Source organism: Cataglyphis hispanica, chromosome 1 (genome assembly GCF_021464435.1).
Source record: "Cataglyphis hispanica isolate Lineage 1 chromosome 1, ULB_Chis1_1.0, whole genome shotgun sequence".
In the NCBI taxonomy this organism is placed as follows: Eukaryota; Metazoa; Arthropoda; class Insecta; order Hymenoptera; family Formicidae; genus Cataglyphis; species Cataglyphis hispanica.
Window position 1 is genome coordinate 2,892,291 of NC_065954.1, and position 11,928 is coordinate 2,904,218.

General features: G+C 35.7%; 1 protein-coding gene across 1 annotated transcript; it reads right to left on the reverse strand.

Moving 5' to 3' along the window:
* Positions 1-5,341: 5,341 nt before the first annotated feature.
* On the reverse strand, positions 5,342-11,189 carry LOC126853036 (sialin-like). Its single transcript, XM_050598423.1, has 7 exons — positions 10,935-11,189; positions 9,872-10,415; positions 8,839-9,121; positions 8,010-8,595; positions 7,590-7,722; positions 6,644-6,885; positions 5,342-6,127 (listed from the first exon to the last, which is right to left on the reverse strand). The coding sequence occupies exons 2-7, from the start codon at positions 9,873-9,875 to the stop codon at positions 5,945-5,947; spliced, it is 1,431 nt and encodes a 476-aa protein (XP_050454380.1). The 5' UTR covers positions 9,876-10,415; positions 10,935-11,189; the 3' UTR covers positions 5,342-5,944.
* Between the last annotated feature and the right edge of the window lie 739 nt (positions 11,190-11,928).

Sequence of the window (11,928 nt, forward strand, 5' to 3'; positions counted from 1 at the left end):
TAAACAAACGCGTTTTATTTAAATTATTATCGATTCGTGCTCTCGAGACGCGATTCGACGCAAAGTTTCACGTTGTTCGGCCTGTTATTTTTTTTCACGGGTTATCTCCGAGTATTCATGGCCCGGCGCGTTTGAACGTGAAAAAGAGAGAGAGAGAGAGAGAGATCGATCATGCCGCGCAGATTTGCGGAATTCCTCGGCCGCTAGTCGGGCCCGCCCCGTCTCCGCGTGTCAAATGAAAATATGTCACTGCCAGTCGGTGGCAGTCGAAATCCGGACGCGGTGGCGTTCTCATCAGCATGCAAAAACTTTGTTATTTGTTTGAACACGTTAAATTATGCATGCGCAATATGCTGACGGCTTTCGACGGGGGTTTTAGGGGGAAGGTAAAGAGAGGGAGGGGTGGAGGGGAGGAAGGGACGATGACGGAAGAGGAGAACGCGAGTTTTGGATGCGGAGAAGGGCGCGATTCGCGGGGGTGAAGCTCGAATGAAAGAACGGTTGAGGGCGGGGGGGGAGGGATGGGGGGTGAGAGAGAAACAGTGCCACACACAGAGAGGAGAATCGGAAAGGGTGTGCGACGCCTTTCTCTCAAACGTAATTGAAACAACAATAAAGTACGAACGCACAACAATGAACGCGTCTAATAACCCCGAGCTCTTTGCCAGCTCTATATCACGGCCTGAAAACGAAGGGGCCTCGTGTCGGCTCTGTCGCTCGAGGGGCGTGAAGATATGATTAAATTATACGGCGGGGGTACAAGCTGTTCGCTACGTTCGCCAAGTTTATGTTCTCGTACGATTAACCATCTTACGACTAGACCGATCAGCTAACTTATATTTTCTTGAAAACACTTGAATTTTCTTGTATCACTCAATTTATTAAAACGTTATAAAAAATATATATTATAAAATATATATATATATATATATAAATATGCATATAAAAATTTTAGTTTTGACCTTATCAGCCGACGTTAAGATAAATATATAATTTTCTAGATATCTTTTTTGGAGGTTTTTGTTAAATGCACAAGTGTCGGTCTAACACTTGACAGAAATCCATAGTAATTTGAGAAAATGCAGTGACGTTTTATGCGAAAATATAATTATACGTCAAACGCGAAAGCCTTTTCTCGCTTTTACATGCGCAGACATATATACATAATCCTGTTTTAAAAGTCATAGAACTATATTATGCACAGAGTGCTCGAATATTTTAACTTAATGCGCGGAGTTTGATAAAAAGATAATTCAGTAGCTGAAGCAGAGCAATATGTAGTGTAGCAAAAAGTGGCAACTCGACAACACAATGTTGATTAACGACTATATGACATAAGAGTTATAGATGATACTTATTCGAAAACATGGACACGTGATCAGATTCAGATATATTTAATATTAACGGATATTAAAAATTATTATTTTCTACATACGAATGTTTCAAATCGACACACTGATCCGTGTGTGCGTGTAGTTTATGAGTTAATGCGCCGCGGTGCGCGCGGTGCATTTTTCTATCCGTTGACAAACGAACCGACGAACGTGACATGGTCGCGCTAATCAAAATCCGATACAGCAACGACCACCGATTAAGCGACGATCCCCTTCTGAAACGGCCTTCCTCGTCACGAATCCGCGACGAGGACGGCGATCGGTCGAACGGTTTTTGACATAGGTTCGCGATTGCGCCCAATCTCTCTCCCCAATCTCCCCCGTGTGTATACTTGGCATATACATACATATTTATACAGTGCTCGCTCGCGTCCACGTCGATCGTCCCGGAGCGACACACGGTCAGCCGGCTTTCCCTCTCCTCCGCAGATCCATTTAAAATATGAAACGCGCGGGAGGGGTGACAGTAAAAATCTGCAGGAAGTTCGTACAATGCAGTCAGACTGCGGGCTACGCCGCGAGAAAGGAAGTTGGTCAATTGAAAATAGGGTGACCGAGTTTCGAGCTTCCCTCTCCTTCTCCTCCTCCTCCTCTCTCTCTCTCTCTCTCTCTCTCTCTCTCTCTCTCTCTCTCTCTCTCTCTTTCTTTCCGCATTTCATCCAGCAACGTTTTCCGCGTTATTTTACTGCCTCAAAAACCTGGTGTATCGAGTTTCTTTAACGAAATAGCTTCTTCCTCTTTCATCTTCTGCTTTTTGGTAGAGTGCATTTTTACATCAGCGAGATGAACTGTAATAAAATAATAATGGCTCGATATAGTGTACACGAGAAAACCGTGATCTGCACCTTATATTTGTATATGTTTAGAGAATTTTAACATATGAAATCCTTTCACGAATAGTTAATCTCAAATAAAATTATTTTTTCAGATATTTTAGAATACTTTTAAACTTTTTCTGTTTTTGTTTGATAACTATAAATATATAATTAAAAATTAAATTTTACGACTTTAATAAATCCGTCTTTAAGATTTTTAAAAAAAGTCGATTAAGTATTCGATTACGATTGGTTTTCTAATATGATCTATTTTTAGTAACTACCTAAACGGAATTTTAAAATTCGATCAAAAACAATTAATTGCACGTTTCAGAATCTTTGTTCCATTGTTTTTATATGTGTATGTTTTATTTTTTATTATTTTAATGTATAATATAAGAATAATGTTATCATATATTTCCGTTAAGTTGTACAAATAGAAACGCATTTGCATCAATGTCAGTGTAGGTAAACAGATTAGCTGCATATATTTCTAAGTATTCGAAAAATATTTGCACACGTCACTAATTGCTTGTTGATATTATAGGATAAAAGCTTGACGCGGCACAATGGCGCATATATATATAACGTCGATATCGGGATAGAAAGGATTAAAACGCGGCACCACGTGAAATACGTTTACTATCTTGTTACAACGTCAATCAAAACGCACACGGCAATAAATCATCAGCGTATTATATCCCGCGGATCATATACCGAAAACTCCATATCGTATACGTTGATGGCGCGTTAGATATAGGCGCGTTACAATATTATCTTCCAGTAAATGTAATAAATTTTCGTAACGCCGTCAGGTATTTTACATGGGAAATATTTATCGCACGCGCGGGCGCACGCGTGGCGAGATATTCAAAATTAAATCGTTCGCGCCATCAGGCGCACATAATAAAGAGACAGCGCGATGTCGGTTATCGCCACCGGGGACTCGGTAAAATCGAGCGAATTTTATCGTTTGAATAGAGTGTACTCGGTCCTATTCGCCCCTTAAATTCACCATCCTTTCGTCGTCGTCGTCGTCGTCGTCGTCGTTTCTGGCTTCCGTCTGGCGTACGTCGCGCGCGAGCTCTTATTAAAGGTGGCGATTTATCGCTAGTAATAACGGTGCGGTCTGGTGCGAATATCTCCCGCCAAGCTCCTCTCGGAGGAGCAAGCTCGCAAGATCGTCTGGTGAAGAGGAAGAGGTCAGAAACTAGAAAGTAAGGGTTTATTCGCAGTAACCCCATTCGAGTAGGGGAAAGAGGACGAGAGGTAGTTGGCGCGCCAGTGTGTTATCAAGCATGCGTTAAGCGCGCTATGTGCCCGCGTTTTCCGGAGTAGATTAACAATTCCTGACATTTTAGTGGCGCTCCGGATGCGTTAACGCCACTTCAAGTACCGTAGTGCTCGGCTGTAACGAGCTCCAGGATTGATTAACCGCCCCTGTCGAGCGACCCGCAACTACGGACTACTACGTGCTTCTCTAAGCAAACGAGACGACGGCCCGACGAAAGATGCTCGGAACTTATAATTACCGCTTGATTAATTGCCATTTTGACAGATAACTCGGAAACGGAGGGAATTTTTCAACGACGACTATATTGTGCAACGAACGGTCTACTGTGCATGCGTCGATTAATCTTCTTAAAATATCGGACTCTATGTAAATTAGTCGACTGTCTGCCGACTTTTTGAACAGCCGACGGACGCAACCGGCAGTTGCGTTCAAATCTGGAAAATAGAAAATATTCATCACAGGAATAAAAGAATGCGCGAAGCATACGCGGATTCTCCGGGCATTCTACGAATAAATGCAGAAATATTCCATCAATCCGGCTCTCTCGTTGATCTTCTTAATGCGAAATCCAGCATCCGCGCGCAAGCTTGAGATAAAGTAGGAACAAGAAAGACAATTGACCGTGAAATTTATCTGAATGAATCGATCGCAGAGATACTTGGTTCGGATTATGTACGATCAGATATTTATTGACAGGTATTAATCGTAAGTTTTGAGAGCGGAATATTAGTCTGGAAGAAAATCTTGATCAGTCAACAAGCGGCATTAACTATAAGCGTGATAGGCAGCGGCAGGTGTTTTCCCACGTCGAGAGTAGTGATCGAACGATGGATCGCCCGGTCGGGTTTGGATCGCGCATATATACATGGAAGGAAGGAACGGGTCACCTGCTCAAGGGGTTAAGAAGACGAATAAGCATTATTCATACCGCGTGAACGCTTATCCTTAAGTTATTCATCTCATGAATTAGTAAACACGATGAAGAGAAGCTCACGCGCATCGGCGAGCATCCCTACAAGGGGAAGCTTACTAGAATATTAAGTCCAAACGAGATTTTCTTGTCTTTTGTGCTTGCCTCATCTTCAGAAAATGCACCAATTTTGAAATTAATTAATCCAAATTGTTATACTTAATATTGCCGTAATAACGATCACAGAGACTTCAAGAAAAACTTAATTTATTTATTTTTCTTGGAGAAAAACTTACAACAAAAATTAAAGTATTTAAAGAAAAAAATACTTATTGTATTAATCTAAATTTTAATATTTTCTAGATTAAAAATTGAACCGTCGAACGTGCATATAATACGTACATTTCTCGTCCTTCTCGATCTTTCGTATTTCCGTTCAATAAAATTTTCAAAGAATTTCCGAAGATATAGAAGGATCTCAATATTCCCTTGTCCAGCACCGCAAGTCTTCTATCGCGCTTGTCGGTAATATTTAAAGGAAGGAGAAAATGACTTAGCGCGCGAGAGCGCCAAATGGTTATCGCTCACCTCTCGTCATCGTTGAAGTGCGAACGGCTTTAGGCTGGAAATAGTTTACAAACGTAATATTTCAAGCGTCGTAAATATATCCCTCGCTGTCGGTGCGATGTGAACTTTTCGTCCCTTTTCTCTGTCGTTCGTCTCGCGCCGACTAGCAGTTACGACGTCGCGATCTAATTGGGATAAGAAGAATTTTTGTGCCAATTGGCCGCTTAATTGGTTGCCCGTCATTAACAGTGGTCTCTCGAGTCTAATTATCATTGCGTAAACCTTAACGTCAAGGTATCCTTGAATCTTTCTCGTGAACTTTGGAATGTAGTCGAGTTTGTCATGCAACAAGACGATTCGATTTTATATCAAACTTTTGCAATTTATTTTTATTTTCTATTTAAATATAAATTTTTGTTTTATTTCCTTCATTTAAATATTTAGATTAATGAAAATAATTGTACAAATAACAAATGCGGTTATATATTATTTTTTTTTTGCAATAATAATACAAGTAAAAATGTTACCTGTATAAGGCAGCTAAAACTTTGACATTAATAATATCTTGTAAAGATCATGTATTTTTAACAGAGCTACCTAGTGAAAAACAATATATATTGTACAAAATATTACCAATAGATAATATATTAAAGGTATTTTTATATAATATATAAACATTGATAGAGTTACATTAAGTTATAGATCCGCTGATTAATCTCAACAAAATTATCAAAAATGATTAGCAATGTTACATCAAGATATAAAAAAGTTTATATATAAGTAAATATATGAATCGTCATGTATCGAAATCACGCAAAGATCTTAACATATGTGATTCTTTATAACAAATTATGTCAATATACTAGCATAATTTCTCTAACTTGCAAAAGCTTTTTGTTTAGACAAGATGTAGGCTCTCTCTGTAAAAGTTTTTATAAATGTTTCTAGATTATTTGGTCTCAACTTAAGTCTTTGTTTCTTGCTGTCGCGGCTGTTGCCCTTCGTCGGTGTCCCAATTTTCAACCTCAGGTGGCGGGTAATTCCATGGTTGGATCTTGGCTGATCCGAAAATTGCAAATATCACGAAAGCCGAAACCTGGGCGACAATGGTAATCCAGAATGCGACTCTCCAACGCGCCATAGTATGCTATGGAAGAACATAAATAAACGTAAAAAATTATATACGATAATCATAAGCGCGATAATATAAATAAATGAATAAACAAAATATTGAACATTATTTTTATATCTGCACTTTAAAATACGCGTACGTTGTGAAATTCTGGATATTTTGAAATTACTTTGGCAATTACTTGATAATATTCTGAAATTACTTTGCAAATTACTTTACAATGAGAAGCAAATAATATAACGTTATAAATCTCATTCTCTATCTCTTAATGTTACAATAAAGTTAAGTTTGCAGTTGATTGTGCAATTAGGATTCAGTGTCTCCCGGAGAAAATGTCAACTTAACTTCCTTATCGGCTTAAAGCCCCGTTCCACTTTCCGTAAAACTTGAGAAAAGTGGAATTCTCGCGCGCGGATAACTTATTAAAGATTCGAAGGAAAATCGGCGATTTACGTCACGTTGTTCTTAGCAGACATTTCTCGATCGCGTTAACGCTATTCTACAACTGGAGTTAGAGTTATGTTCACTCACTCCTTCCGCTACGAGAGCACCGACTATCGGTGGTAGGATAAAGGCAGAGATGGTGCCCGGGGTATTCGTAATGCCCATGAGAATTCCCGCATAATTCGGGGCCAGGTCGTTCTGATTGCAGAGGTGACCGACGAATATAGCACCGCTGGTTACTATGCTCAAAGTTAGCAGCACGGTCGATGTCACGCGATCGCAGCCAATGTACGCGATTATAACTAGAAAAATGCTAGCCGGAATGGTGCCTAAAAAGAAAGGTTTTACATCATATATTAAATTAAAAAAATATAAAAAATAATATATTAAATAAAAAAAAATATTATATGACGAGAGTTTTTAATTACGTAAAATTAAACGAATATGTGAGTAAAAATATGCTTTTAATATATATATATATATATATATATAATATATACTAATATAGAAATGAAGATGATGTATTACTTGAAATGAATATTATACGAATGGATTTTAAATATTATATTATTAGAAATAGTGACAAAAGAATTATATTCTCTTCTTGATATCACGGCCGGTTGAACGAATTATGCAAAAAATTTGCAAACAATACCTCATTTTTATTTCATTCACAATATTATATGTAAATTATATGTAAATTAATGTTAAAGTTTAAATTACGTCATTACATCCGCTAATATACAACTGCTGGTTCCAAAAATAAGAACGAAGATTGTCTTTAATTATAAATAATTTATTTTAAAAGGTAGTACAAAAAAGAAAATATTTTATATTTATTAAAAGATTATTTTCTTTTTTATAGGCACTATATTATATTATTAGAAATTTTGATAAATATATATATATTTGATGAAATTCTATTATATAAAAAATTCTATTCTATAAGACCATTTAATCTATTCGCTTTTATCTTTGAATGAAGAAGGAATTTCGATTTATATATGTAGAAAATAGAATTTGAAATACGTACTTATGAATACCGCAATTTTACGAGCAACCGTCTGCGACCAATATCCCTTTTTCCGTCCCCAATCTAAAACTCTTCCGATCATTGGATTAGTGAAGGCATTCACCAGGTACGGCGTGCAGACAATACTGGCATTCTATATAACAGATTGCAAATATTTGAGAAAAAGCAATTAAAATTTATTAACTATACGTTGTGTAAAAAACAAAATTCTGCAGAATAAAATTAATACCACATGCAAAAAATATATATAAATATTATAAAATATAATTTTATCAATAATATAATATTTATTCCATTTATAAAATAACGAGATAGTTTAACATTTTTATTTTAATAATAATTTATGCCATATACATATATTCATACATTTATATTCAAATAAAAAAAAAAAAAAAATTATTGCCTTCATTATAGACTTACCGATGCGATATCATATCGCAAAATCTTGTTCATGTAAAGCGGTAACTGAGTGAGCAAGAAGTACCAGCAAAAGTTGCCCAGACAATTGGTGGCGATTAGTGCCAAAAATGGCACCGATGTGAATATACTCTTCCAAGGGACTTTCATTTGCATGGAGCCAGGCGTACGATGACCGTACGAACCCACTATAAATGCTCTCTCCTGCTCTGTTATGTATTTTTGCTCTTCAGGACAACCGGCGAAAAATATATAAAAGACAACGCACCAAATCAATGGTAACGTTCCGTGAATGTAAAAGATAGCCTCCCAGCCAATGAAATTTAATATCATTCCCGAGGAAAGAATAGATATCACGGTGCCCAGCGACGTGCCTGCGTATATGATACCGACCCACGTGCTCTTCTCCTCGTACACAACCCATGTCCCCAGAAGAACATTCACTATAGGAAGATTCGCCGCGCTCACAAGACCGGTCAAAAATCTCACAGTGTATAGTACGTATAATGAGCACGCGGTAAGCGGTACCATTATCGTTAAAATCCCGTTCGCCAGCACGCAGAATAGCAATACCAACTTGGTGTTAAATCTATTTAGTTAAAAAAAAAAAATAATATATTCATTAGGACTAAAGATATATTTCTCTTATGAAAAAAAATATATATTTTATGTAAATAATATTTTAATTAATTTAAGATTATACGATTATATTGTTCAATATTATATAATTTATACAAGAGACAAAGTTTGTTTACATAAAAAAAAATATATATATATATAATTAGAATCTCTCTTTCTTTCTCTCTCTTTATTTCTCTCTATAGTTACTTACCGATCCGCCAAGTATCCCGATGGAAACATACCAACGAGGTATCCAGCAAAATATATGCTAACGACCAGGCCTTGCTCACTTGCCGTCCAATCGAATGGGCCATCAATATCGGTGAGGGCTTCTCCGGGAACATCAAATTCTGGACATTCATCCGACCAATCTGGTACACCAGGTTTTTTCTTCACCATGCCGATAATAGCCGTCGCGATATTCACTTTCAGGCCATAAATAATCATGTTCGCAATGCATAGCATTATAGCGAACAAATATCGTACGCGTATCTCTAAAATTATTATCGTAAAAGAATAGTGTTAATGTTATTGGAAGTAGATACATCAACATGATTTAGTAATTTTAATTTTAATCAGTAGTATGTTATATCTAATATAAAAATCTTATGATTAATCAACATTAATCAAGTATATCCTCAACAAGTGTATACGTTTTTTGAGACAATTATTTTAAAAATATTAGTGACACTCAGTTCTTGAAAAGAATTCTTGCATCAACTTTAAAATAACTCATATATTCACTTGTAAATTATAATATTAATATAAATAAATATATTAGCATAGATTAACGGATGTTGTGAATATATTACATATTACACAGACATAAATTGTATAGGCAAGATTATAAATTATTCTGCTCATGCAATTACACAATGCGCAAGTGCGCGCGAATATTATTTTAATAAATTATTAGAAGCATTATTATGGTAATAATGTAAAATAACATGTAGCAAAAGCACAACAAAGAGTTTATCTGTTTAATCCGTATTAACCTAACAAATTATAATGTGCTAACAAGCACAAAAAAAATGTAAGAGAAAATAATACAATACGCATGTACACATTCGAGGCAAGTATATAATAATGTAACGGGATTTTTCATTTATCGTGTAAAAAAAGAGTTAAATATAAATTTCTTTAATATCACACATTCGAGATAGCATGCGCAAGAGATAATAAAACTATTGCTTGCAAAATTAATCAGCTAGTAGAGATTAATTAAACGGGGAATGTCTCCTTACCCATTGTTTTGAATATTTAATAGAGCCTTGATTAATGAGCCGACGACATCGATGATCATCACGTTTTAAATCGTCACTAGTGTCGCTGTTTTCGTGTCGATTGTTTTTGTATCGACACGATCACCAGCTCAGAATTTCACGCGATTTTACTCGTTCGCTCGTGCATTCAACAGCTCGATGCCGACTATCAAAGTATCACCGACGAAGAGACGACACCCATATACGATGACACGCAGATTCCTCCTCCACAAATATCTTTTTTAAACTTGTGTACCGACGCGGAGCTGGATTCCTATCGACGCGAGATTATAAGCAGCGAGAGAGAGAGAGAGAGAGAGAGAGAGAGAGGAACGCGTTACCACTGATTCGCCAAGTCTTTAGTTCAATACTTTACGACCTTATATACAATTCCTCTCGTAAATATGTTACGTCAACGATAACAGTTGCATGCACATATTAAGGTTACAATGTTGCTACGTGGAAGAAAAAGTTCTTTTTCAAACGGCGATGTATAAGCGGCGTCTCATACAAAAGACAGATGTTTCTGTGAACATATCTTTTATATTTTGTATTCTTTAGATAAGATATATATGTAAAACAAACATCAGTTTGTTTTCAATATTATGCTTAAGCAATATCCGAGATATTTTATTTTTTATGTCAACTTTTTAAATATATTTGGCCTTAATATAAAAGGCCAGATAATGTGCTTATCCAAATTTTTCGCTACGTTTTTTTTTTTTTGCTACAACTCAATAATCTCTGTAAAAGCTGACACAATATTTTTATAAGATCTTAAAAATGAAGTTTTAGCGCAAAGTACGAATTTTTTTTTTTTTATATCCTCTTGCATCTTATCAACATGGTTATAATGTAATTGCAGTTTATAAAACTAATATCATGATGTTGGGAGCCTGCATTTAAAACATTTGCTTTATATGTACACAGTATCTCGAAGTTATTCTCACTCGTCAAAATTATAAAATTAATTTTCTCTTCGTTTAATGAAAATTTATGAAAACCGAAATCTATTGATTAAATATTTATTTTTTAAGAGTCATACTCAGATTAAAAGAATTCAGTGAATAGATCAATAGTTGATAGTTCCAAAATTTTCTGTATAAGTAATGCCACAAGATGTAAACAGAATATAGTAGATAAGTCTTCAGCACACAGTAAGAGAAATGATAAAAGACGGACAACGGGAAAGAAAACTTGGATGACGCGTGCACAACTGTTATCGGAACCAGATATAACGGAACGTCTGAGTTGGCTCTACAAAAGGTTCGACACGAATTGACCGACGGTCACACAGTCACTGAACTAGATTATGAAAGCGGATGCGTTTTAACTTTCAGTAATTCGCACCGTGAGTGGCGATTCCACAATACGAACAAGACCGCCTTGTATTTGCCACGTCATTATGTGGAAACAATTTGAGGGACGTCTTTTATCAGCTGTTTTGCATTTCGCATAAATGCCTTATATATATATATATTTCAGAAAATTATTTAATGCGATAATTATATTGCATAATTATAAAAATTATTTCTACCAATAAATAAATTTTACCGAACCGGTTGTTAAATATAAAAACTGTATGTGTTATAATAAATATGATTAAATAATAATAAGATACTAAAATTATTAATAAAATAAATAACAAAAGACACAATAACTTGTAATTGTAATGTGTATAAACATAAACGATAAACGTAACTGATGTGTAATTAATAAGAATTAATGTTAAATAAAATAATAAATTAATAATTGATTTAAAATAACAGTTTAACATACTTGCAGTTGTATAACTAGTTTATTTTCAAAGTGATTTTTTTGCGAGATCGTTCATGTTTTTATTTTTATATATTTTCTTTTTTATTGGAAATGGAATTCCGACGGAACACCACAGTCACAGCAATCACGCTTTTCTAAAACCGGTCTTGGCGACAGTCTGTGAATTCACACGGCCGTTACTCGCGCGATAATTAAAGGCCGAGTGTGCCTCTATTTTGATTACACAAATGTCAACGATGTTTCGTCCGCGCTACCAATTT